At 38.1% G+C, this 27606-nt stretch overlaps 1 protein-coding gene across 2 annotated transcripts; it reads left to right on the top strand.

Annotated features, from left to right (window-relative positions):
- On the top strand, positions 1 to 27134 carry LOC118761624 (zinc finger protein 98-like). 2 transcript variants are annotated; one of them, XM_036499702.1, is made up of 3 exons: positions 1 to 447; positions 7673 to 7749; positions 25842 to 27134. In XM_036499702.1, exons 1-3 carry the CDS (start codon positions 27 to 29, stop codon positions 26379 to 26381), a joined length of 1038 nt encoding a protein of 345 aa, XP_036355595.1. In that variant the 5' UTR covers positions 1 to 26; the 3' UTR covers positions 26382 to 27134. The 2 variants fall into 2 exon arrangements, with proteins under 2 accessions (XP_036355595.1, XP_036355596.1); XM_036499703.1 differs by lacking the exons at positions 7673 to 7749; positions 25842 to 27134 and adding an exon at positions 661 to 2048 and having other exon boundaries at positions 1 to 576.
- Positions 27135 to 27606: the final 472 nt, after the last annotated feature.

Here is a 27606-nt window from a genome sequence, read left to right as displayed (position 1 = left end):
GGATTGATTATATTTTTCTTGAAGAGATGTCGGAAGGATTAAGAAAATCATCATATGACTGTGACATCTGCAAAGAGTCATTCTTGGAAGAAAGTAAATTCAATCAACACAAACAAATTCATGAAGAGGAAGCACCATATCACTGTACTGTCTGTGGTAAATCATTGTCTGACAGGAGTAGCTTTGCTCGTCACAAACGTATTCATACAGGGGAGAAGCCATATCACTGTAGTATCTGTGGTAAATCATTCTCTCATGCTCAAAGCTTAGCTATTCACAAACAAATCCATACAGGGCAGAAACCATATCACTGTGATATCTGTGGTAAATCATTCTCTGATGGCAGTAGCTTAACCAAACACAAGCGTATTCATACAGGGGAGAAACCATATCACTGTGATATCTGTGGTAAATCATTCTCTGATGGCAGTAGCTTAACTCGACACAAAGGTATTCATACAGGGGAGAAACCATATTGCTGTGATATCTGTAGTAAATCATTCTCTCGTTATCATAGCTTAGCTCTTCACATTCGTATTCATACAGTGGACAAAACATATAACTGTGATATCTGTGGTAAATTATTCTATCAAAGTGGTGACTTAGCTATACATAAACGTATTCATACAAATGAGAAACCATATACCTGTGATGTCTGTGGTAAATCATTCTATCAAAGTGGTAACTTAACTAACCACATACGTGTTCATACAGGAGAGAAACCATATTCCTGTGATATCTGTGGTAAATCATTATGTAGTGGCAGTAGCTTATTGAAACACAAACGTATTCATACTGGGGAGAAACCATATCACTGTGATATCTGTGGTAAGTCATTCTCTCAGGACAGTGGCTTAACTCAACACAAAAGTATCCATACAGGAGAGAAACCATATTCCTGCGATATCTGTGGAAGATCATTCTCTTATAGCGGTAGCTTAACTACTCACAAATGGATTCATACATGAGGGAGTCCATATTCTTGTGATATCTGTGGTAAATCTCTCTCATAGCGGTAGGTCAACTACTCACAAATGTGTTCATACAGGTGAGAAACCATATACCTGTGATATCTGTGGTACATCATTCTCTGAAAGCAATAGCTTAACTAAACACAAGCGTATTCATACAGGGGCGGAACCATAACCTTGTAATATCTGTGGTAAATCTTTCTCTCAGAACAGTGGCTTAACTCACCACAACCCTATTCATACAGGGTAGGAACCATACCCCTGTGATATCTATGGTAAGATGTTCTCTCGAAACAGTCACTTAACTATACACAAATGCATTCACACTCAAGAAAAATTAATTCACAGTGATATCTGTGGCAAATCATTTACACAAAATCATTCCTGATTTAAACGAGTCTTTCCTTATGAAGTGGGTCCATAACACAGTGATATTTGTTGTATAACATTTCCTCAGAAGGACAAAGGACGTATCTCATAAAGACATCCACAGAATATAGAAACTATATGAATGTGACATCTATGGTAAATCTTTGACATGAAATCATCCATTATTGAATCAAAAGAGCATTGACAGAGGAAGGAAAACATATCACTGTGATGTTAAACCTGAATCATTCTTTCAAAATGGTGAATTGTTTGTACACAGTCCTATTAATATGAAAGATATAACTGTAGCCTTAGCTATTTGTGCTAAATCAATCTATGAAACTGGATCAATTATTGAAATGTAAATGCATTCATACAGAAGAGGAACCACGATGATGATGATCCTCATCATTTAACATTCTCCTATTCTTGCTTCTGTGAATCAGATGGAATTCATTGATGGCGATTTTCTACATCTGGGTCCCTTTCTTGTGACCAATCCTCACCTGTTTCCAAGCAAGGAAATATTTTCCCTGGTGAGACACATTTTACACAGAAGACTGGAAATGAACAACTGCACAAGTATGACGGCCATGATGGCCCTTTACGAACATCACATAATATCTGGACAAGGGTACACACACATACAGACACATGTATGTCTGAAGAATTTCTTATAGGAAATATCTTACATGTTTTCTACACATATAAGAGTTGTAATTCCTATTAGGAAATGAAACACATGTAATGCTGAATAAATAATATCAAACTTTTCTCCGGTCTCCTTATGTGATTTGTAATTACCTTGCAAAAATATTATCCAAACCTCCCACAAAAATAATGTACGTGTAATATAATTTTAGAAGGTGGGTGATGTTCTGATGGAGAGATTAAAGAAAGGTAGAGAGAGACAGATGATGGTGGTGGTTGTGATGGTGAATACAGAGTGAAAAGTAATGTTTTTTTTACTTGAACAAAGTTTTTTTTACAACACCTACAAATTGAAATGTGTATTGGCTCTCTGACCCATCACCTTGGCTTACAAGTTACCACTGATGTGGTTTTCTGAGTAAGCAAAGTTACATTAAATTCTGACCCCTATATTTTACATATAAGGTATTTATTTTAGTATACACTTCTCGTGTTTTAGATAAGAAATTATGCCCATGTAAATTTTAAAATGTAATTTTTTTCTATTTATGAGAAAACTGGAAAAATATAAGCAAATATTTATTTTATGAGTGCTGTGTCTATAAAATTGTGCATAAAGTGTATTAAGTAATTACCGTATTCCAATTTCCTTCAGTTTTCAGTGAATAGCAGATGAGCGACTATCTTTTGATGCAGACACAATACAGGCTCCACTTTAGAGTGTTTTGGTTTCAGGAATAACCCAATACATTGCCTCACTAGACACCGAGGCCATGACTAGTGACCGGGACCATTTGTTTTTGGATAATGGATAAACAGCTAAAAGATTATATAAATATATATTTATAAAATTAAAGACTTAAATCTGTACAAGATGCAAAGCAAAAAGAAAAGAATTCAATTAAGAATGCATCTGATGAAAGAATATTGGTTTAAAAAACATACGACATAAAAATGATAACAATGAAGACTATAAGGAATATGAGGGAGATAGAGTGAATCCTTTCTTTTTGACAATGGTCGGGCATTGTCTTGGAAGACTAATGCTTTTCTGTTGATAATCTCCAGACGCAGTTCTTTGATTTTTTTGGTTCAAATTAGCCAGTTGACGACAGAACACATCAGAATTAATGGTCTGGTTTTATGGGAGAAGGTCATAATAAACAATGCCTTTATGATCCCACAAAGCACAGGTGTGTTGCCATGGATATTCATCTTTGGTTGCTTGGGGGATATTTCTTCAAACTACAGGATCAGTTTTGCACAACATTAAGCATGCAATCCATTTTTCATCTCCAGTCACAATTCGTTTCCAAAGAAGGGCATGCTTTCTTTCCATTTCAAAAGCATATCCCAAATGGAATACTGGTCCCAGCAGTTCTTTTCTGAGGGTTTCAAGCACCCATATATTAGAATAAGATAGAAAGAGGGACAGAGAGAAGTGTACATGATATGTGGTAGGGGCAACATATAATATTTATTACATCGTTAAAAACGTTAGTTGAAGTTGATGATATGGAGATGTTAGCAATATAATTTTAGCAGAGTGGTGATGTTCTGATGGTGAGATTTAAGGTAGAGAGAGAGAGAGAGAGATGATGGTTGTGGTGGAGGAAATGGTGATGGACAGTGCATAGTTAAAAGTAACTTGTTTTTAATTGAACAAAGTTTTTTATGTCATTTATTTGCAGAATCGTATGTATTTCTGTGTAAAAAGTACAAAATCACAATAATTTGATTTTTCTCCCCACTTTTTTTACATGAACAAAACGACAGCTTCCAAATATTGTTTTCTAAATGGGTAAGAAAGATCAAACTTTAAACCAGTGTTACACATTCATATCTATGTGTATACGCAGGTATATGTATGTAGAATACATCCGCACTTTTGGCACTATTTTGTTAGTAACAGTACGAACTATGTCTAAAGTATATATGTATCACTACGCTGAATGTAGTCCAGTTTGTGTAACATGAAAAGTAAATAAACACGTAAAAGAATAACAATGGCTCGTATTGAGTTGTCTATCCCATTAGAAGGATACAACACATAACATGGTGGCAGCGGTAAATAATTAATCGGAAACTGTGCCTTTACAACAAAACAGAAACACAACGAACCAGAAATTAACAAACAAAACATCGCTTCGTCTTCGGACACACATACACGAGAATCAAAAATTGCGACCCCCGTCACCGTACAGATGAATCTACATCCGACCATGAACTGGGACTCCGATGATATCGCGGAAGCGTTTAAGAAATTTAAACAGAAAACTCAACTAGCTTTCAAAAGTTTCCTGAAAGGCACGACTGAAGATGAAAAGGTAACCTATATCCTTTTATGGACGGGAGAAAAAGGCATAGACTTATTCAATAGCTGGGACATGTCAGAATCGTATTGCAATAACCCAGACACACTTTTAGAGAAATTTGAAAGGCACCTAGAGCCCAGATAGAACCATAGAATTCACAGATTCGAATTCCAGATCCTGAAATGACCCACAAGATAATTGATCCATTTTCGTAGATTGATTAAGCACGAATAGCTTAGGTTACAGTTATATCTTTCATATTAATAGGACTGTGTACAAACAATTCACCATTTTGAAAGAATGATTCAGGTTTAACATCACAGTGATATGTTTTCCTTCCTCTGTCAATGCTCTTTTGATTCAATAATGGATGATTTCATGTCAAAGATTTACTATAGATGTCACATTCATATAGTTTCTATATTCTGTGGATGTCTTTATGAGATACGTCCTTTGTCCTTCTGAAGAAATGTTGTACAACAAATATCACTGTGTTATGGACCCACTTCATAAGGAAAGACTTCTGTTTAAATCAGGAATGATTTTGTGTAAATGATTTGCCAGAGATATCACTGTGAATTAATTTTTCTTGAGTGTGAATGCATTTGTGTATAGTTAAGTGACTGTTTCCAGAGAACATCTTACCACAGATATCACAGGAGTATGGTTTCTACCCTGTATGAATACGTTTGTGTTGAGTTAAGCCACCGTTCTGAGAGAATGATTTACTACAAATATCACAGCGATATGGTTTCTCCCCTGTATGAATACGCTTGTGTTGAGTTAAGCCGCTGCTTTCAGAGAATGATCTTCCACAGATATCACTGTGATATGGTTTCTCACCTGTATGAATACGTTTGTGACTAGTGAAGCTACTGCTATAAGAGAATGATTTACCACAGATATCACAGTGATATGGTTTCTCCCCTCCATGAACCTGTCTGTGAGTAGTTAAATTACTTCCTTGATGGAATGATTTACCACAGATATCACAGTGATATGGCTTCTCCCCTGTATGGATACGTGTGTGTTGAGTCAACCTACTGTTATGAGAGAATAATTTACCACAGATATCACAGGAATATGGTTTCTCTCCTGTATGAATGCGTTTGTGATTCGTTAAGCTGCTGATTTGAGAGAATGATTTACCACAGATATCACAATAATATGGTTTCTCCCCTGTATGAATACGTTTGTGTCGAGTTAAGCTACTGCCATCAGAGAATGATTTACCACAGATATCACAGTGATATGGTTTCTCCCCTGTATGAATACGCTTGTTTGGTTAAGCTACTGCCATCAGAGAATGATTTACCACAGATATCACAGCGATATGGTTCCTCACCTGTATGAATACGTTTGTGTCTAGTTAAGTTACTGCTCACAGAGAATGATTTACCACAGATATCACAGCGATATGGTCTCTCCCCTGTATGAATTAGTTTGTGTGTAGTTAAGCTGCTACCCTCGGAGAATGATTTACCAGCAATATCACAGTGGTAGTTTTTATCTCCTGTGTGGATATGTTTGTGAATATCTAAGCTATGAGTACGAGAGAATGATTTACCGCAGATATCACAGTGATATGGTTTCTCCCCAGTATGAATACGTTTGAGTCTAGTTAAGTTACTGCCAACAGAAAATGATTTACCACAGATATCACATTGATATGGTTGCTCACCTGTATGAATACGTTTGTGTGTAGTTAAGTTACCTGCCTGACTGAATGATTTGCCACAGATATCACAGTGATATGGTTGCTCACCTGTATGAATTAGTTTGTGTGCAGTGAAGTTACTACCATCAGAGAATGATTTACCACAGATCTCACAGCGATATGGTTCCTCACCTGTATGAATGTGTTTGTGTCTAGTTAAATTACTGCTCTGAGGGAATGTTTTGGAAAACCGATTATAGCAGTGACTCGATCAATTCCCAGGGATATCTGAAGAAGGGATTTTTATATTCTGAAATATTATATCAGACTATGGATGATTGAATTACAAAGGTTATTATAATCCGTTCTTGTGCCATTCAATGCATTATTTTTACGAACAGTGTGCAATGCTTCAAGCGAACAGCAATTTTCCCCTAAAGGTTCAGTCTTTGAAGTTGAAAACCTCGACCTCTCCAAGACTGACAAATGTCAAGACACTGTTGACCGTTTTCTTCAATTCCAGGGGATTGTTCATCATGAGTATGCTCCACCTGGTCAGATAGTAAACCAGGAGTTCTACTGTGATGTTTGCGGGATGCTATTCATTGGAAAGGGCCACAATTCGATGCCTCCAGGGAGTGACAATGCACCTGCCTATTCAGGTGGCAAAACAGGTGTGATATCTGTGTTACTTGTTCCTTCTCGAGCCATGCCTGGCTCATAAGGGCCAGTTTCCTTGGCGTATAGGTTCCCCACCTGGACGGGACGCCAGTCCGTCGCAGGTGAGTTGCAAGATGCAGGAGGAAAGAGTGAGAGAAGGTTGTGGCGAAAGAGTCAGCAGAAGTTCGCCATTACCTTCTGCCGGAGCCGCGTGGAGCTTAGGTGTTTCACTCATAAACACACACATTGCTCGGTCTGAGATTTGAACCTGTGATCCCTCGACTATGAGTCGGCTGCTCTAACCACTAGGCCATGTGCCTCCACATCTGTGTTACTAAACAAAGCTGTGTTGACAAGATAGAACTCCGAGGTGAAAACATTGGTTATCTAGGCCATTAACATCTATATTGGTGTGTGTGAGAGAGAGAGAAAGAGCGTGTGTGTCACAGATTTAATGTCCAGGAGTTGCAATTATAATTATTGAATCTGCTCGTAATTTATTAACTTTTGGGTAAGTTTATTAGTTTGAATGCAGGTTAACTTCTACAATCCATTAAAACAGAAATGGCATAAATTCGCATTTTTTAATATCTACCTTTTAAACCTATTCTATGTCTTATATTATTTTTTTCTATTCTTTCAGAAAATCACATGAAATTGGCTAAAAAGTATTTTTTACTTTTAAAGAATCATCAATATGTCTCATGTTTGAAAGACTCTGCAAAGATATTCTACAAACGTATAATCCTGCTTCTATAAAACATATTGATCACATTTAGAAGAAATATAAGAGAAGTGATATTTGTTTGGAATAAACTATAAAAGCAAAAAGAAGAAAAATATCCATAAATTTTGGTGAGAGAAGAAATATTCTTCGATTGATTATATTTTTTCTGAAGTGATGACAGAAGAATTAGGACAATCCTCACATGACTTCTCAGAAGAAAGTAAATTCAATGAACACAAACGAATTCATACAGTGGAGAAACTTTATTCCTGTGATATCTGTGGGAAATCATTCTCTTCTGCAAGAAACTTGATTGCACACGAGCATATTCATACAGGGGAGAAACCATATCAATGTGATATCTATGGTAAATCTTTCCCTGAAAACTATAGCTTAACTAAAAACAAACTAATTCATACAGGGGAGAAACCATATCACTTCAGGAGGAAGACTGAACGATGCTTTCTTTAAAGCCTGTCGCTTTTTTTTTTACTTGTTTCAGTCATTTGACTGCGGCCATGCTAGAGCACCACCTTTAGTTGAGCAAATCGACCCCAGGACTTACTCTTTGTAAGCCTAGTACTTATTCTATCGGTCTCTTTTGCCGAACCGCTAAATTACGGAGACGCAAACACACCAGCATCGGTTGTCAGGCATTGTTGGTGGGACAAACACACACATATATATATATACATATATACGACGAGCTTCTTTTCAGTTTCCATCTACCAAATCCACTCACAAGGCTTTGGTCGGCCCGAGGCTATAGCAGAAGACACTTTCTCAAGGTGTCATGCAGTGGGACTGAACCCAGAACCATGTGGTTGGTAAGCAAGCTACTTACCACACAGCCACTCCTGTGCCTATATATATATATATATATATAATATACATATATGATGGGCTTCTTTTCAGTTTCTGTCTACCAAATCCACTCACAAGGCTTTGGTTGGCCCAAGGCTATAGTAGAAGACACTTGCCCAAGGTGCCACGCAGTGGGACTGAACCCAGAACCATGTGGTTGGTAAGCAAGCTACTTACCACACAGCCACTCCTGTGCCTTTGCTAGAGAAAGATGAGCTGGTGAAAGTTGTATGTATCATGGCTGTCTCTGGTCATCTCATTTCACCAACTGGCTTTTGCTTTACGAAATTCTAGTATTTTATAAGTGCAATATAGCGAGAAAGAGAGGCATATTGCCGAGAACAATGAGGAAACTGATGTAGGTAACTCTTCATTTAATTTTGACTTTTGGTGGTATAGAAGAGGTTAGGGGTGAAATAGGAAAACATATCAATTGGCCTGGCAGAGGGTATGTGTGGAGTGTCACTGTTGTCAACTACTGTTTTTCTGTGGGAAAATGCTGTTTTCAGGTTCAAATCTATATGCCCCAAATGAAATCCGCTATTTTACTTCCCAAGGAAAAGACTTTCATAACAATATGTGTGTGTATATATATATATATATATGCTCCTCCTTAATTCTTCTGTTCATCTGCTTCTACAACTCTCTCTCCTCTCTTTCCCCTCCTTAATTCTTTTGTTCCTCTTTTTCTCTCTCTTCTTTTCCCATGTGACCGATAGGCCAGATGGTTAGCCCTCTTTTTGCGTCTGACCACGGTCAGTGCAACATTGATATTCTTCCGTGTGTTTGTGAAAGCTCTGTATCTCTGCCGTAAGGCTTCATTTCCACACACACCAGCTGAATTCAATTCGTCCCCAGTCGAAAGACACCTGTTGTTATGTCCTGTTATTATTATTAATATTTTTATTGTATTTTGTATTTATATTTGTGTAACATCGTCTGTTTTTCCGTCCTTATTTTCGTATACATTCCATGCTTTCTTCCAAGGAATCTGATGCTCTTAGCTTAGTATTTCCTTGGGGCTGGCCAGATTGGAGCAATCTCAAGATTAATCAGCTGAAATTGCGAGGATGATCTGGTTCTTTACAGGGGACAGAAAGCTTCAAATGACCCGTCCTTTCTTTTTCATAAAGGACCCGTTTGTACTTTGGTGTGAAATAATTTTTTCCACACGTTTTTTTGAGTGCATTCAACGATGCTCAGTCCAAACCCACCACCCGCCAGATTCTTCTGGAAAAGAAGGGGGGGGACCTTGGAGTTTCCCACCAACAGTTTTATTTTGTATTTTGTTTTTTTCTGGGTTATTTTACATGCTTTCAACGTATGTGACATTGAAATTACACGTAAAGGGCTCCTTTCCTTAGAAAAAGAAAGATTCGGCCACTATTTCTTGCATGCCCTGCTACCATGTAACAGTTATTTTGAGTCCTTTATCGTAAATAGCTGTTGTATGGTAACAAGGCATGCTAGAAATAGTAACCGAATCTTTGGAGATGAGATACATTGAATGCACTGGAAAAAAACCTATGGAAAGAATTTATTTCAGTGAGGTTATGAACAGGTCTTTTACGAAATATTTACAGTATTTCTAAAGCCATCTTCACTTTAAAATATTTTTTAAATATGCCAAAACAATTTTTGTAATGGTATTCAATTGAAAATAATAAAAAAATAAATAAAATTGTCTGTTTAAAGAAAGCTAAAATATAAATACAAAAAAGCAAAAGTAGAAACATTTCCTGTAAAAACAACTTTTTTTGTTGGCAAGTTAGTCATAATGTGTCTAACCGAAAAGCTAGAAATTCTTCCTTTTCAGGGTTAAGTTATTTTTGGTGGATTTTCTCAATATGCACTGTTTTGGGTATTTATACCCCACAAAACTCCTAATATCTCAAGAACCAGTTGTCCAATTCACGCGAAACTTGTTTTATTCCATTTGTATTCACATTTCAGGAAAGTCTTAATTCTTAGTATTTTCCCCATTATGTGCCATTTTGGCTATGTAACATTGGAAGCAAAATTGAAGTTCATTTTTAATGTAATATATGTGTGTGTATAGGTCTGCCTACTTACAACTGCAATACAAGTATTAAGTCGTGAATAAACCATTATACTTGGCACTTGTTGGCCTGGAGAAAGGCTTTGATAGAATTCCTCTGTTGGCCAGACACCAAGGTTCAATAGAACCTACTGAAGCAAACCAACGTGCTTCTGGCATTATCACAGGCAAGAGCAAGAAGTCGACATTAAAGTTCATACTGTTTTCAAATTTTGGCACAAGGCCAGCAATTCCACGGGTGTGTGTGTTAAGTTGAATATGTCGATTCTAATGCTCAACTGTTGATTACTTCCACCAACCCCCAAAAGGACGAAAGACAAAGTCCACCTTGACAGAATTTAAATGCAAATGTCATGCCAGAAGAACCACAGCTAAGCATTTTCCCCAATGTGCTAACGACCCTGCCAGTTCGCCACTTTAGTTTCTTATTAATTACTAGTGGGACCCATGTAAATTCTACAGAATGAAAAAAATTAAGAGGACCTATTTAAGAAAGAGAGGATGATTTGCATTTTTATAGCATTCATAGTTTTAGCTTTCTTTGAATATACTTGGCATCTGTCTACATCCAATTCCTCACAACACCATCGGTGCCATCTTTTTCCTCTTTTTTATTACATCTTTTTAGTGTTCCATGCTCTAGATCTGTGTATCTTTTCTCAGGCAGCTTGCAACTGTGTCTCTTGTGAATCCATAGTTTAGGCTAAATTAATCCTTAGAAACAAATATCAATCTCTTAAGTGAGAAGACGATAAATAATTGCACAGAAGTGCAAGTGTTGAGTGATGGTCTCTATAAACCACCATCATCTCTCTCTTTCTGTGCCTTTCTTTAATATCAACATCAGAACATCACCCCTCTGCTAAGATTATATTTCTAACTATTCTCTATATCACAAACTTCAGCTAGCTCTTTTAAACATAAAATAACTATTACATTCCCCCCATCACATGTCATGCTTGCTTCTTTCTTAGTATTTTTGTCTCTCCCTTTTCTTTCTTTCTCTATTTGCCTCACTCTTTGTCTTATCATCTTTTCTCTCTCTACCCCCCTTTTCTCTAATAACGTGAAAGTGTTACTGACGAGCTAAGTAACAGAATGAGAAGCAGAATTATTATAAGATCACCTTACTCTATTTCTCCCTCCCTTTTCTCCACTTCTGTCCCCACCCCTCATTTATTCCACTAATCTGATGAAAGCATAACAGCTGGTTATTATATATATACATAAATATTATTTTTGTCTGAGGTTTGGATAATATTTTTTGCAGAGTAATTACATATCACATAAGGAGACTGGAAAACAGTTTGATAGAATTTATTCAGCATTACATGTGTTTCATTTCCTAATAGGAATTACAAACTTTTAGACAAAGAGAAAATATGTAAAATATCTCTTATAAGAAATTCTTCATATATACATGTGTGTGTGTGTGTCCAGATATTATGTGATGTCCGTAAATGGCCATCATGACCGTTATACTTGTGCAGTTCTTCATTTCCAGTCCTCTGCGTAAAATATGTCTCACCAGGGAAAATATTTCCTTGTTTGGAAACAGGTGAGGATTGGTGACAAGAAAGGGTACCCAGCTCAGGAAAATCTCCATCAATGAATTCCATCAGATAGACAGATGCATGGAAAAGCGAATTTTAAATGATGATGATTATCATCATTGTAGTGATATGGTTCCTCTTCTGTATGAATGCAGTTATGTTTTAATAATTGATCATTTTCATAGATTGATTTAGCACAAATGTCTTAGGGTATGCTTTATCTTTCATATTAATATGACTGTATAATTCTCCATTTTGATAAAATGATTAAGCACTGCTATCACAGTGATATGTTTTCCTTCCTCTGTCAATGCTCTTTTGATTCGTTAATGGATCATTTTAAATGAAAGGCTTACCATTGATATCACATTCATATAGTTTCTTTCTTGTGTATTTACAAATGTACAGAAGGAGGCAGAGGAGGAGTGATGTCTATGTTAACAAAAGAAGCTGTGTTAATACGACACGTGACTGAGGTGAAACCATCAGATATCTAGTGTCATTGACATGTATATTGGTGTGTGTCTAGGACAGACGCAATGTCCAGGAGGTGTTATTACGATAGATATGTTCCACTTTAGCAGGGTCTGGTTTCACTCCCACTGCAGAGTATATAATTCCAAAGAATTTGCACTCCTTTGCTTTGATCACACACTTGTCCGCATTGAGTTTGATGCCTGCTTGTCGGGTTTTCTCCATAGCTTCATGTAAATTGAAGTCATGTGTGGTCTCATCCTTGCCATGCACTTGGATGTCATCTGCTATTCCAATTGCTCCCTTGCAGCCTTGGTAGGTCTCATCTATTTGGCGCTGGAAAACATCTTGGCTCACCTTCAATCCAAATGGGAGTCGGTTGAATCGATATCTGCCAAAATTGTGTGTTGAAGGTAGTGAGCATGGATGACTTTGTCTATCTTTACATTCCAGTACCCATTGCTGGCATCCAGTTTGCGGAATAATTTGGACCCAGTCAATGATGGTGTGATTTCTTCAAGGGTTCGAATTGGATGGTACTCTCTTTTTAATGCCTTGTTCAGGTCCCTTGGGTCGAGGCATATCCGTAGGCTACCATTGGGTTTTTCCTTGATTACAATTGAATTCACCCTGTCTGTTGGTCGTGTCACTTTGGTGATTTTTTTTTTTCCATTCTGTCCAACTCTGTCTTCAGCTTCTCTTTTAGTTCTAGAGGGACGCGGCGAGGTGGGTGAACAATTGGTTTGATATTGGGGTCGACTGTTATATGGTATCTACATTTCACAAAGCACCCGACTGTATCGTCAAAGCATTCAGGGTACATGCTTATCAGTTCCTCTTTGTTTGTGATTGGTGGTCGGTCTTTGATAGGCATATCTCTGTCAATCCTGCTCGGAGTTGCCTTCACTTCACCATTGATTGACACAATATTTAGCTTTTTGCAGGTATTGAGTCCAAGAATTGCTGGACCTTCTGTTGTTGTGACATAAAAAGAACACTTGATTGTTTTTCCTTTGTGTGTCCCTGTGATTGTTGTTTTGCCCAGTTGTGGAATCCTGGTACCTCCGTACGCAGTGAGGATTACATCACTTGGTGTGAGGATTCCTTCTTTGACTTTATCCTCTTGTGTCATGTGTTCTGGGAACATCTTTTTGTGGAGGTTGACAGGCAAGATATCACTCTGGGCTCCAGTCTCAATCTTCAGCCTTAAGTCAATGTTTATTCGTTTCTTGCCAGACTTCTTTTGTATTCTTATTGTTGTGTATGCCTCATTTTTTTTCTTGTCGCCATTTCCCATCTCATGCACATTTATTGTGCCGACTGCCAAGAATTCCTCCTCTGAGGTGTTTTGTTCCTGTCGTTGGGCATGTATATCTCTTCTTCTATTTCCGCTCCTCTTTGAAAGTTGGGGCTTGTTTTTCTGGGATTTTGTCAACCTACACATTTTTTTGCAGTGGTTAAGTTTTCCACATGCTTTGCAGTGTATACCGAATGCAGGACATTTCTTCCGGTTGTCGAACTCATGCTCTGTACCACAGTACTGGCATGTTCTTTGTTTGCGGGTATGTTTCGTCCTGTGCCTAGATGCAATATCTACACTGCTGCCTAGTGAGCTTGTTTGTAAGGTAAGTGAGGCCATTTGTTTGGTAGTGGCTTCGAATGTTCTTGCAGTGTCTACTGCTTCTATCAACTGGAGAGCGTCCTTACCTATGAGGGATTTCTGAACTTCTTTATGAGCACACCCCCATATTAGTTGATCAACAATTCTTTTGTCCTTATCTTTGAATTTGCATTTTTCAGCAACATTCTTTAGTCTGGACAGGAAATTGTCAATCGTTTCTTGTTGGTCTTGTTTTAGGCCCTGGAATTTGAATCTGTGAATTTTATGGTTCGATCTGGGCTCTAGGTGCCTTTCAAATTTCTCTAAAAGTGTGTCTGGGTTATTGCAATCCGATTCTGACATGTCCCAGCTATTGAATAAGTCTATGCCTTTTTCTCCCGTCCATAAAAGGATATAGCTTACCTTTTCATCTTCAGTCGTGCCTTTCAGGAAACTTTTGAAAGCTAGTTGAGTTTTCTGTTTAAATTTCTTAAACGCTTCCGCGATATCATCGGAGTCCCAGTTCATGATTGGATGTAAATTCATCTGTACGGTGACGGGGGTCGCCATTTTTGATCCTCGTGTATGTGTGTCCGAAGACGAAGCGATGTTTTGTTTGTTAATTTCTGGTTCGTTGTGTTTCTGTTTTGTTGTAAAGGCACAGTTTCCGATTAATTATCCCACCGCTGCCACCATGTTATGTGTTATTTCGTTCTAATGGGATAGACAACCAATATGAAGCCATTGTTATTGTTTTACGTGTTTATTTACTTTTTCATGTTACACAAACTGGACTACATTCAGCGTAGTGATACATATATACTTTAGACACAGTTCGTACTGTTACTAACAAAATAGTGCCAAAAGTGCGGATGTATTCTACATACGTATACCTGTGTATACACATAGATATGAATGTGTAACACTGTGGTTTAAAGTTTGATCTTTCTTACCCATTTAGAAAACAATATTTGGAAGCTGTCGTTTTGTTCATGTAAAAAAAGTGGGGAGAAAAATCAAATTATTGTGATTTTGTACTTTTTACACAGAAATACATACGATTCTGCAAATAAGTGACATAAAAAACTTTGTTCAATTAAAAACAAATTACTTTTAACTATGCACTGTCCATCACTATTTCCTCCACCACAACCATCATCTCTCTATCTCTGTGCCTTAAATCTCACCATCAGAACATCACCACTCTGCTAAAATTATATTGCTAACTTCTCTATATCATCAACTTCAACTAACGTTTTTAACGATGTAATAAATATTATATGTTTCCCCTATCACATATTATGTACACTTCTCTCTGTCCCTCTTTCTATCTTATTCTAATATATGGGTGCTTGAAACACTCAGAAAAGAATTGCTGGGACCAGTATTCCATTTGGGATATGCTTTTGAAATGGAAAGAAAGCATGCCCTTTTTTGGAAACGACTTGTGACTGGAGATGAAAAATGGATTGCATGCTTAATGTTGTGCAAAACTGATTCTAGAGTTTGAAGAAATATCCCCCAAGCAACCAAAGATGAATATCCATGGCAACACACCTGTGCTTTGTGTTTGGTGAGATCATAAAGGCATTGTTTATTATGACCTTCTCCCATAAAACCAGACCATTAATTCTGATGTGTTCTGTCGTCAACTGGCTAATTTGAACCAAAATATATCAAAGAACTGCGGCTGGAGATTACCAACAGAAAAGCATTAGTCTTCCAACAAGACAATGCCCGACCATTGTCAAAAAGAAAGGATTCACCCTATCTCCCTCATATTCCTTATAGTATTCATTGTTATCATTTTTATGTCGTATGTTTTTTAAACCAATATTCTTTCACCAGATGCATTCTTAATTGAATTCTTTTCTTTTGCTTTGCATCTTGTACAGATTTAAGTCTTTAATTTTATAAATATATATTTATATAATCTTTAAGCTGTTTATCCATTTCCAAAAACAAAAGTTCCTGGTCACTAGTCATGGCCTCGGTGTCTAGTGAGGCAATGGATTGGGTTATTCCTGAAACCAAAATACTCTAAAGTGGAGCCTGTATTGTGTCTGCATCAAAAGATAGTCGCTCATCTGCTACTCACTGAAAACTGAAGGAAATTGGAATACGGTAATTACTTAATACACTTTATGCACAATTTTATAGACACAGCAATCATAAAATAAATATTCGCTTATATTTTTCCAGTTTTCTCATAAACAGAAAAAAATTACATTTTAAAATTTACATGGGCACAATTTCTTATCTAAAACACGAGAAGTGTATAGTAAAAAAATTACATCATCATCATAATCGTTTAACGTGCGTTATCCATGCTAGCACGGGTTGGATGGTTCGACCGGGGATCTGGGAAGCCAAAAGGCTGCACCAGGCTCCGGTTTTATCTGGCAAAGTTTCTACAGCTGGATGCCCTTCCTAATGCCAACCACTCCATGAGTGTAGTGGGTGCTTTTTACGTGCCACCTGCACTGGTACCAGGCGAGGCTGGCATCGGCCATGGTCGGATTGGTGCATTTTACGTGCCACCTGCACGGAAGCCAGTCGAGGCGGCACTGGCTTCGGCCATGATTCGGATGGTGCTTTTTACGTGCCACTGACACGGAAGCCAGTCGAGGCGGCACTGGCTTTGGCCACGATTCAGGTAGTGCTTTTTACGTATCTCCAGTCCAGGGTTCCTGGCATCTGCCGGGTGCCAATCATAGGATTGGTTCAATTTCGATTTCACTTGCCCCAACAGGTCTTCGCAAGCAAAGGGGGGTTGGCATAGGTGCCTGTCATCGGATGAGGTTCGATATCGACTTCACTTGCCTCAACAGGTCTTTGTGTGTCCAAGGGAGGAAAGGCATGCATAAGTGGGCTGGGCTCACTTGTCCTGCCTGGTCTTTTCATGCACAGCATATTTCCAAAGGTCTCGGTCGCTGGTCATTTCCTCAGTGAGGCCTAAAGTTCGAAGGTCGTGCTTCACCACCTTGTCTCAAGTTTTCCTGGGTCTACCTCTTCCATGGGTTCCCTCCACTGCTAGGGATTGGCACTTTTTCACACACCTATCTTCATCCATTCTCGCCACATGACCATACCAGCGCAATCGTCTCTCTTGCACACCACAACTGATGCTTCTTAGGTCCAACTTTTCTCTCAAGGTACTAACGCTCTGTCGAGCATGCACACTGACATTACACATCCATCGGCGCATATTGGCTTCATTTCTTGCGAGCTTACGCATGTCCTCAGCAGTCACGGCCCATGTAGCATGGCTGTTCATACACATGCATCATACAGTCTGCCTTTTACTCTGAGCGAGAGGCCTTTAGTCACCAGCAGAGGTAAGAGCTCCCTAATCTTTGCCAAGGCTATTCTTACTCTAGCCGTTACACTTTCAGCCCACCCACCCCCACTACTGACTTGGTCACCAAGATAACGGAAGCTATCAACTACTTCTAGTTTTTCCCCCTGAAAAGTGACGGAAGTTGTTTTCTGCAGATTTTCAGAGGTTAATGCTCCCGAGCATCTGCCACATACAAAAACCATCTTCCTAGTTAGCCTTCCTTTGACATTGCTGCACCTCCTATGTGTCCATAAATTACACTTGGTGCATCTTATAGAGTTTCTACCTACACCTTTTCTACAAATCGAGCAGGGCCATCTACCTGAAGGCATTTGTGATTTGTCTACCTTCCTACTTATTACGACTTTGGTTTTAGCTAGATTGACTCTAAGGCCCTTCGATTCTAAACCTTGCTTCCACACCTGAAACTTCTCCTCCAGTTCTGATAGTGACTCAGCAATTAGAGCAAGGTCACCAGCATAGAGGAGCTCCCAGGGGCATCCTGTCTTGAATTCCTCCGTTATTGCCTGTAGGACTATGATAAATAGGAGGGGGCTGAGGACTGAGCCTTGGTGGACCCCTACCTCTACCCGGAATTCTTCACTGTACTCGTTGCCAACCCTCACCTTACTAGCAGCGTCCCTGTACATGGCTTGCACAGCTCTCACTAACCATTCATCTATCCCTAGTTTCCTCATTGACCACCAGATGAGGTATCGGGGGACCCTGTCAAAGGCTTTCTCCATGTCAACGAAAACCAGGTACAGGGGCTTATCTTTGGCTAGGTATTTCTCCTGCAGCTGCCTTACCAGGAATATAGCATCAGTGGTACTTTTCCCTGGCACGAACCCAAACTGCATCTCATCTAAACTAACTCTCTCTCTAATTAGTTGGGTTATGACCCTCTCTGTAACCTTCATCACCTGATCCAACAGCTTGATACCTCTGTAATAATTTGTATCTAGGGCGTCACCCTTACCTTTGTAACAGTTGACTATTATGCTGCTACACCAGTCATTGGGTATGACTCCTTCGTGTATCACCTGATTAACTATATGGGTGACTAGGCTATAGCCGACACTACCAGATATTTTGAGCATCTCTGCAGTGATACCTGATGGGCCTGGGGCTTTCCCTGTCTTCATGCCTCTAATTGCCTTAACTACCAAGGAACTATCAACTCTGATAGCTGGTCCCTCTGTTGGGTCAACATTCGGCAGACTCTCTTTATCCCATTCATTTTCTTTATTCAGCAATCTTTCATAGTGGCGTCTCCAAACCTCTCTCTTTGCATCCTCATTTAGCGCAAGTGAAACATCTACCATGCGAACACACTTCTCTCCTACCACATCACAATTCTCTCTCACACACTGTCTTGTAACGCAAAACACCTCCAGTCCTTGGTCGTCACGGCACAGAACATTGGCAAATTTTTTCTTATCTGCTTCCCCTCTGGCTAGATAGACCTGTCTCCTAGCTTCCCTTTTAGCAGTCTGATACAATTCCCTGCTACCACCATTCTTCCAGTCCTTCTAAGTCTGTCTCTTTTCTCTAATAGCCCTGTCTACAACACTGTTCCACCACCACGTTACTTTGGGACGAGAGGGGACTCTATCCCCTTCTACTTCGTCAAAAGCTTCAAGTAGCATGTCCCTAAATCTCTGTCCATTCGTAGGATCTCTACGCTTCAAGATCCTTCTTCTCCATGTTGGTCGTCCTCTTAGTCCTGATCCTAAAGTCACTAACTACCAGTCTATGTTGTGGGGTACATTCTTCGCCTGGGAAGGTTTTGGCATTTATAAGTAGCCATCTCTCCCTTTGCCTGGCAAGGATGTAGTCAATTTGGCTGGTATGTTGGCCCGATCGGTAGGTGACTAGGTGGCTGGTAGGTTTCCTGAAGTTAGTATTGCAAATCATAAGATTATTTGCATCGCGGAACTCCAGCAGCCTGGTTCCCTCCTCGTTGCGGGAACCATAGCCATAGCCTCCATGTACGCCATGGAAGCCCCCAGCATGTCGTCCAATGTGACTATTGAAGTCACCAGCCACAAAGAGAAGGTCTGTCATTCGTCAACGAGGTAGTCTGCAACAGAGTGTCATAGAATCGGTCTTTCTGTCCATCAGGTAACCCCGGCTGAGGAGCATAGGCCGATATCATGGTTGCTAATCCATGATGAAGCACTAATCTAATCTTAAGTATTGTCACATACTCTGATTACCTCAATTACTTTATCTACCCATTTCTCAGCGATAAGTATACCCACGCCACCAACCCCGTCAGTGTTCCTTATATGTAAAATATAGGGGTCACAATATAATGTAACACATCAGTTCAAGTGAAAAAAAAACATTACTTTTCACTCTGTATTCACCATCACAACCACCACCATCATCTGTCTCTCTCTACCTTTCTTTAATCTCTCCATCAGAACATCACCCACCTTCCAAAATTATATTACACGTACATTATTTTTGTGGGAGGTTTGGATAATATTTTTTGCAAGGTAATTACAAATCACATAAGGAGACCGGAGAAAAGTTTGATATTATTTATTCAGCATTACATGTGTTTCATTTCCTAATAGGAATCAAAAACTTTTAGATGTGTAGAAAACATGTAAGATATTTCCTATAAGAAATTCTTCAGACATACATGCGTCTGTATGTGTGTGTACCCATGTCCAGATATTATGTGATGTTCGTAAAGGGAGATCATGACCGTCATACTTGTGCAGTTGTTCACTTCCAGTCCTCTGTGTAAAATATGTCTCACCAGGGAAGATATTTCCTTGCTTGGAAACAGGTGAAGATTGGTCACAAGAAAGGGACCCAGATTTAGAAAATCTGCATCAATGAATTCCATCTGATCCACAGAAGCATGAATAGGAGAATGTTAATTGATGAGGATCATCATCATCGTGGTTCCTCTTCTGTATCAATGCATTTACATTTCAATTATTGATCATTTTCATAGATTGATTTAGCACAAATAGCTTAGATTACAGTTATATCTTTCATATTAAAAGGACTGTGTACAAACAATTCACCATTTTGAAAGAATGATTCAGGTTTAACATCACAGTGATATGTTTTCCTTCCTCTGTCAATGCTCTTTTGATTCAATAATGGATGATTTCATGTCAAAGATTTACCATAGATGTCACATTCATATAGTTTCTATATTCTGTGGATGTCTTTATGAGATACGTCCTTTGTCCTTCTGAGGAAATGTTATACAACAAATATCACTGTGTTATGGACCCACTTCATAAGGAAAGACTCCTGTTTAAATCAGAAATGATTTTGTGTAAATGATTTACCACAGATATCACTGTGAATTGATTTTACTTGAGTGTTAATGCATTTGTGTATAGTTAAGTGACTGTTTCCAGAGAACGTCTTACCATAGATATCACAGGGGTATGGTTTCTACCCTGTATGAATATGCTTGTGTTTAGTTAAGCTATTGCTTTCAGAGAATGATGTACCACAGATATCACAGGTATATGGTTTCTCTTTTGTATGGATACGTTTGTGTTGAGTTAAGCCACTGTCCTGAGAGAATGACTTACCACAGATATCACAAGAATACGGACTCTCTCCTGTATGGATACGTATGTGATTGGTTAAGCTGCTGCTTTGAGAGAATGATTTACCACAGACATCACATTGATATGGTTTTTCCCCTGTATGAATACGTTTGTTTCGATAAGCTACTGCCCCTAGATAATGATTTCCCACAGATATCACAATGAAATGGTTTCTCTCCTGTATGAACACGTTTGTGGTTAGTTATGTTACCAATTTGATAGAATGATTTACCACAGATATCACAGGTATATGGTTTCTCCGTTGTATGAATACGTTTATGTATAGCTAAGTTACCACTTTGATAGAATAATTTACCACAGATATCACAGTTATATGTTTTGTCCATTGTATGAATACGTATGTGAATAGCTAAGCTATGATAACGAGAGAATGATTCACCACAGATATCACAGCGATATGGTTTCTTCCCTGTATGAATACCTTTGTGCTGAGTTAAGTTACTGCCATTAGAGAATGATTTACCACAGATATCACAGTGATGTGGTTTCTCCCCTGTTTGAATACATTTATGTTGAACTAAGCTATCCCTGTCAGACAATGATTTCCCACAGATATCACAGGGATATGGTGCTTCCCCTGCATGAATTTGTTTGTGTTGATTGAATTTACTTTCTTCTAAGAATGACTCTTTGCAGATGTCACAGTCATATGATGATTTTCTTAATTCTTCCGACATCTCTTCAAGAAAAATATAATCAATCCTTCAAGTTGTACAGATCAACAACTTTTCAAAAATATTTCTCCTCTCACCCCGAAAGGATGAAGGGTAAAATCGACCTTGGCGGAATTTGAACTGAAAACGTAAAGATAGACAAAATACTTCTAAGTATTTCATATATATAATATATATAAACTCGGTAGAAGTAAAGACCTGAACCCTTCAAAGGGATGTTTAGCATCGAAGTTCATGACGAAAATCCTACTTTATAACATTAAAAGGATTATATTTTTCTCAAAGTTACGAGGGAATCATCCGACGTCCTCTCCACACCCCCTCGGAAAAGATTTTCCCCACAAATTTCTTTATAATCCTAATCTATACCGTCTGAAAGGTATTTATATAAAATTTCATTTATAAAAACCCATTTTAAAGTTATGTGAAAAAAACGTCGGATCTTGTGAATGTTCCGAAGGTCTCTCCCCACCCCCGTTGCTTTCCGGGCCTTTTTGTTCTCAGATTCGTTCCCTACCCTCTTTTTTTTTTTACACCAGTTCCATTTATTTTGTTTTTTCGATTCCGTTCCCGGGTAATAATGCCAACATACAAGGATGTATATTGCAACAGGATCAGTTTCGGTATCACTGGAGGGGTGTCCGATCTGATCCCGTCACAGTCAATTTTAGCTAAAATAACAGAAAAGTCAGGCGATCTACGAACACAGCAAAACGGTTGTTTATTTCTGGTCGTAATGTAGAACTGGTGCACGTGTTCTGTGGCGGGAAACCGACAGCCGAATCTGCAGCACTGGTTGCTCGCTTTCTTGTTTGTTAGTCGAACGATTTGTCGGGTTCGCTGCTTGGTTGGTGAGAAGTCCTCAGAGAGACTGCCAATACACGTCCATCACCGGGTGCTGCAAGAGCCAGAAAAGATGAGGGAGCGAACCGCGTTTTAGGGTTCACTTTCCCGCACATGTGCATAAGGAAGACTTCCGGTGCGCAACCGGAAGTAACTCCATTCTGCGCATGTGCAATGAATCTTAGACAGCAGCATCAAAGCGAACTCGTGGAATTCAGCTGGAAAATTATAAGATTCCTGAAATACTGAAATTTTCACTACACTCGAACATTTCCACACATAGCAGCAAAACGGAAAAGATCGGAAAAGGGTTGATGATAATAACAATAACAGTGACGAAGCCGAATATTGAAGAAATCTCTTTCACAAAATACCAAATCTATTAAAGTAGAGCCGCAATTCTTTGAAGACTGGAGTTAGTTCCCTTTGTTCATTGCCAAAACTCTTCCTCATTAAGTGTATTTCTTGTTCTTGTTTCTCATGCACCTTGATTGTTTGATCAGTTCCACTTGACAACTGATATTTAAGAGAAAATCCAATCAAATATATACAAATGATTGGTAATTAACTGTCTAAACAAACAGATACAGCATTTACGATTATGTGGACCTGAAAAATATTAATTAACGTTTGTTGTAGAAAACTAGAAATTCTCTTGAAGCTGTCGTTGTCCACTCTGACTCCAGTTCTCACATCTTCCTCCTTCACTATTTCTCTCCATATCTATTACTATGTAAGTATTTATTTAAACATTTCTATTATATATGTGTCGTATTATGTACATTATTTGTTTCGATGTGTTGAGAAAGTTAAAAGGAAAAAAAATCTCACTAAGACGAAATTATACGAAAGGCTGTAATTTTAATACTTTCATTGTGTTGTCGTTTTCTTTTAGACATTTCATTGCACTTTTGGTTATTTTCTAAATTATTTGTAAAAACGTCGGATCAATCCCTTGTTTAGATAACATTTATCTTTCTTTCTAACGTGTAAATTTGACAATTTCGTTAAATACGAGAAAATTACGACGTAATTAGTAAGAAATGGGGAATGTATAAAAATACGAGTGTGCACTTGAAATACTGAAACGAAAAGCAAATATCGTTTCGAGAGGAAATGGAACAGCTTTTATTTGAGACATAGGAAGTCTTTATTTCTGGTGGTTCTTCTGCATCATTAAAAGTTAGAACTAATATGGTTTTCTAATTTATTTAATTTTTGTGTGTTGAGTGTTGCTTTAAGCACCTAATATAATCCCTCGTCACATATTTTTATTTGGGGGAATTTTCAGAAATTTTTGCGTTCGAGAATTCGTTCGGTCATGCAACCAAAAAAAGAAAAAAATCAACTGCGATTTATGAGCTATTTAGCTGTTATTTTTCGCACATCTCACGACCAGTATGGTAATAATTCTCTGCTTAAGTTCCTCTGGGCTTGCAGGAAGAGGGGAGACATAGACCAGGCCATCCCCCAGAAAGAAATGGCAAGCAACATCACGTTGCCTTCTTCAGGACGCGCCAAACTCTTTGGAGGAATCTGGCTTTCATTCTCCACATCAACCAATAATTTTTCCTACATTAAAATTACCCCACTAAGGATTTTGATGCTGTTAGTGAGACATCAATATTATTTACTGACATTTATTCATCTTTTATGCTCACCTAAATATTAACGTTGAGCTAACCGTATATATATATATATGTGTGTGTGTGTGTATTTGTATATATGGCTCCCATGCAAGTGGCATGTAAAAAGTACCATTCGAGCATGATTGATGCTAGTGCTGCCTGACTTGCACCCATGCCGGTGGCACATACAAAGCACCATTCAGGCATGGTCGATGCCAATACTACCTGACTGGCTCTGTGGCACATGAAAGGCAACTGCTACACGCTCAAACAGCATCCAGCTGTAGAAATCTTGCCTGATAAGATTGAAACCTTGTTCAGCCTCATGGCTTGCCAGTCCTCAGTCAAACCTCACAACCCATGCCAGCGTGGAAAGCAGATGTTAAACGATGATGATGAAGGTAGAGAAAGAGCGATGTCTGTTTTAGCAAACAAAGATACAAGACTGCAATGAAAACATCAGAAATCTAGTGTCATTTATATGTACACTACCGTCAGAAATTAATTAGCACCCTTGATTTGCTCTTCACTCAAGGTATGTGCTGTCACCTAGTGGCCATATCTCGAACTATTGCTTTGTTGCGAGTTCACTGTTGCGCAGAACGATGACGTAACTTTGTTTGCAGAGCAGTTTGAGAGTCTACAGCGTTATGATGTTGACATAGCAGTGCAACAACTTGGAGTGCGGATGCAGACAAATCTTCCTTTGTTTAATAGATATAGGTAGCGCCTCGCAAGGACCGAAATCACACCATACTAAGGTTTCTCATCGCGTAAGACGTTTTGAACAGCTCATAGGTCAATTGATTTAACCTATTTAATGTAGAAATTTGAGAAGTGCTAATTAATTTCTGACGCAAGTGTATATTGGTGTGTGTGTGGAAGTGTGTCTATGACAGACTTTATATTCCAGGAGTTGGTATATTAGATTTATAAACATTTTGGTAATGCAGAAATTGGATAAATTTAATGGTTCAAATAAAGAATTACTTCTACAATTTATGAAAACAGAAATGTCGTAAATTTGCAGTTTTGAATATCTGCCTTTTAAACATACTTGATGTCTTATATTATTTTTTCTATTCTTTCAGAAAAATCACGTGAAATTGGCTAAAAAGTATTTTTTACTTTTAAAGAATCATCAATATGTATCATGTTTGAAAGACTCTGCAAAGATATTCTACAAACGTATAATCCTGCTTCTAGAAAACATTGCTGAATTACAGTAAAATATTTCCTCTGAGAGAGAAAGCATTTCTTTACTTCTGAAATGTGCAAGAGATAATTTTCTCTTTTAAATATACTTTGATAGATTTTGAAACAGTATTTGTGACATTTTTTAGTATTGGCATTGACCACATTTAGAAGAAATATAAGAGAAGTGATATTTGTTTGGAATAAACTATAAAAGCCAAAAGAAGCAAAATATCCATAAATTTTGGTGAGAGGAAAAATATTATTGAAAAGTTGTTGATCTGTACAACTTGAAGGATTGATTTCATTTTTCTTGAAGAGATGTCGGAAGAATTAACAAAATCATCATATGACTGTGACATCTGCAAAGAATCATTCTTAGAAGAAAGTAAATTCAATCAACACAAACAAATTCATGAAGGGGAAGCACCATATCACTGTACTGTCTGTGGTAAATCATTGTCTGACAGGAGTAGCTTTGCTCGTCACAAACGTATTCATACAGGGGAGAAGCCATATCACTGTAGTATCTGTGGTAAATCATTCTCTCATGCTCAAAGCTTAGCTATTCACAAACAAGTCCATACAGGGCAGAAACCATATCACTGTGATATCTGTAGTAAATCATTCTCTGATGGCAGTAGCTTAACCAAACACAAGCGTATTCATACAGGGGAGAAACCATATCAATGTGATATCTGTGGTAAATCATTCTCTGATGGCAGTAGCTTAACTCGACACAAAGGTATTCATACAGGGGAGAAACCATATTGCTGTCAAGTCTGTGGTAAATCATTCTCTCGTTATCATAGCTTAGCTCTTCACATACGTATTCATACAGTTGACAAAACATATAACTGTGATATCTGTGGTAAATCATTATGTAGTGGCGGTAGCTTATCGAAACACAAACGTATTCATACTGGGGAGAAACCATATCACTGTGATATCTGTGGTAAGTCATTCTCTCAGGACAGTGGCTTAACTCAACACAAAAGTATCCATACAAAAGAGAAACCATATTCCTGTGATATCTGTGGAAGATCATTCTCTTATAGCGGTAGCTTAACTACTCACAAATGGATTCATACAGGTGAGAAACCATATACCTGTGATATCTGTGGTACATCATTCTCTGAAAGCCGTAGCTTAACTAGACACAAGCATATTCATACAGGGGCGGAACCATAACCTTGTAATATCTGTGGTAAACCTTTCTCTCAGAACAGTGGCTTAACTCACCACAACCGTATTCATACAGGGTAGAAACCCTGTGATATCTATGGTAAGATGTTCTCTGGAAACAGTCACTTAGCTATACACAAATGCATTCACACTCAAGAAAAATCAATTCACAGTGATATCTGTGGCAAATCATTTACACAAAATCATTTCTGATTTAAACAGAAGTCTTTCCTTATGAAGTGGGTCCATAACACAGTGATATTTGTTGTACAACATTTCCTCAGAAGGACAAAGGACGTATCTCATAAAGACATCCACAGAATATAGAAACTATATGAACATCTATGGTAAATCTTTGACATGAAATCATCCATTATTGAATCAAAAGAGCATTGACAGAGGAAGGAAAACCTATCACTGTGATGTTAAACCTGAATCATTCTTTCAAAATGGTGAATTGTTTGTACAGTCCTATTAATATGAAAGATATAACTGTAGCCTTAGCTATTTGTGCTAAATCAATCTATGAAAATGATCAATTATTGAAATGTAAATGCATTGATACAGAAGAGGAACCACGATGATGATGATCCTCATCATTTAACATTCTCCTATTCTTGCTTCTGTGGATTAGATGGAATTCATTGATGCAGATTTTCTACATCTGGGTACCTTTCTTGTGACCAATCCTCACCTGTTTCCAAGCAAGGAAATATTTTCCCTGGTGAGACATATTTTACACAGAAGACTGGAAGTGAACAACTGCACAAGTATGACGGTCATGATGGCCCTTTACGAACATCACATAATATCTGGACAAGGGTACACACACATACAGACACATGTATGTCTGAAGAATTTCTTATAGGAAATATCTTACATGTTTTCTACACATGTAAAATATTTTGATTCCTATTAGGAAATGAAACACATGTAATGCTGAATAAATAATATCAAACTTTTCTCCGGTCTCCTTGTGTGATTTGTAATAACCTTGCAAAAAATATTATCCAAACCTCCCACAAAAATAATGTACGTGTATATATGTAATCACAAGCTTCTTTGTTCAACTTGTGTATTTATGTTAGTTAGAGTAGTGGGGTGAGGGGGGGGGAAAGTAAAGGAAGGTGGTCTTATAATAATTCTGCTTGTCATTACATTACTTAGGTCGTCAGTAACACTTTCATGTGATTGGAGAGAAAGGATAAGGCCATGAGTGAGACGGGAAGAG

Source organism: Octopus sinensis, unplaced genomic scaffold (assembly GCF_006345805.1).
Source record: "Octopus sinensis unplaced genomic scaffold, ASM634580v1 Contig15797, whole genome shotgun sequence".
NCBI classification, from domain to species: domain Eukaryota; kingdom Metazoa; phylum Mollusca; class Cephalopoda; order Octopoda; family Octopodidae; genus Octopus; species Octopus sinensis.
This window is presented reverse-complemented; position numbering and strand designations above follow the sequence as displayed.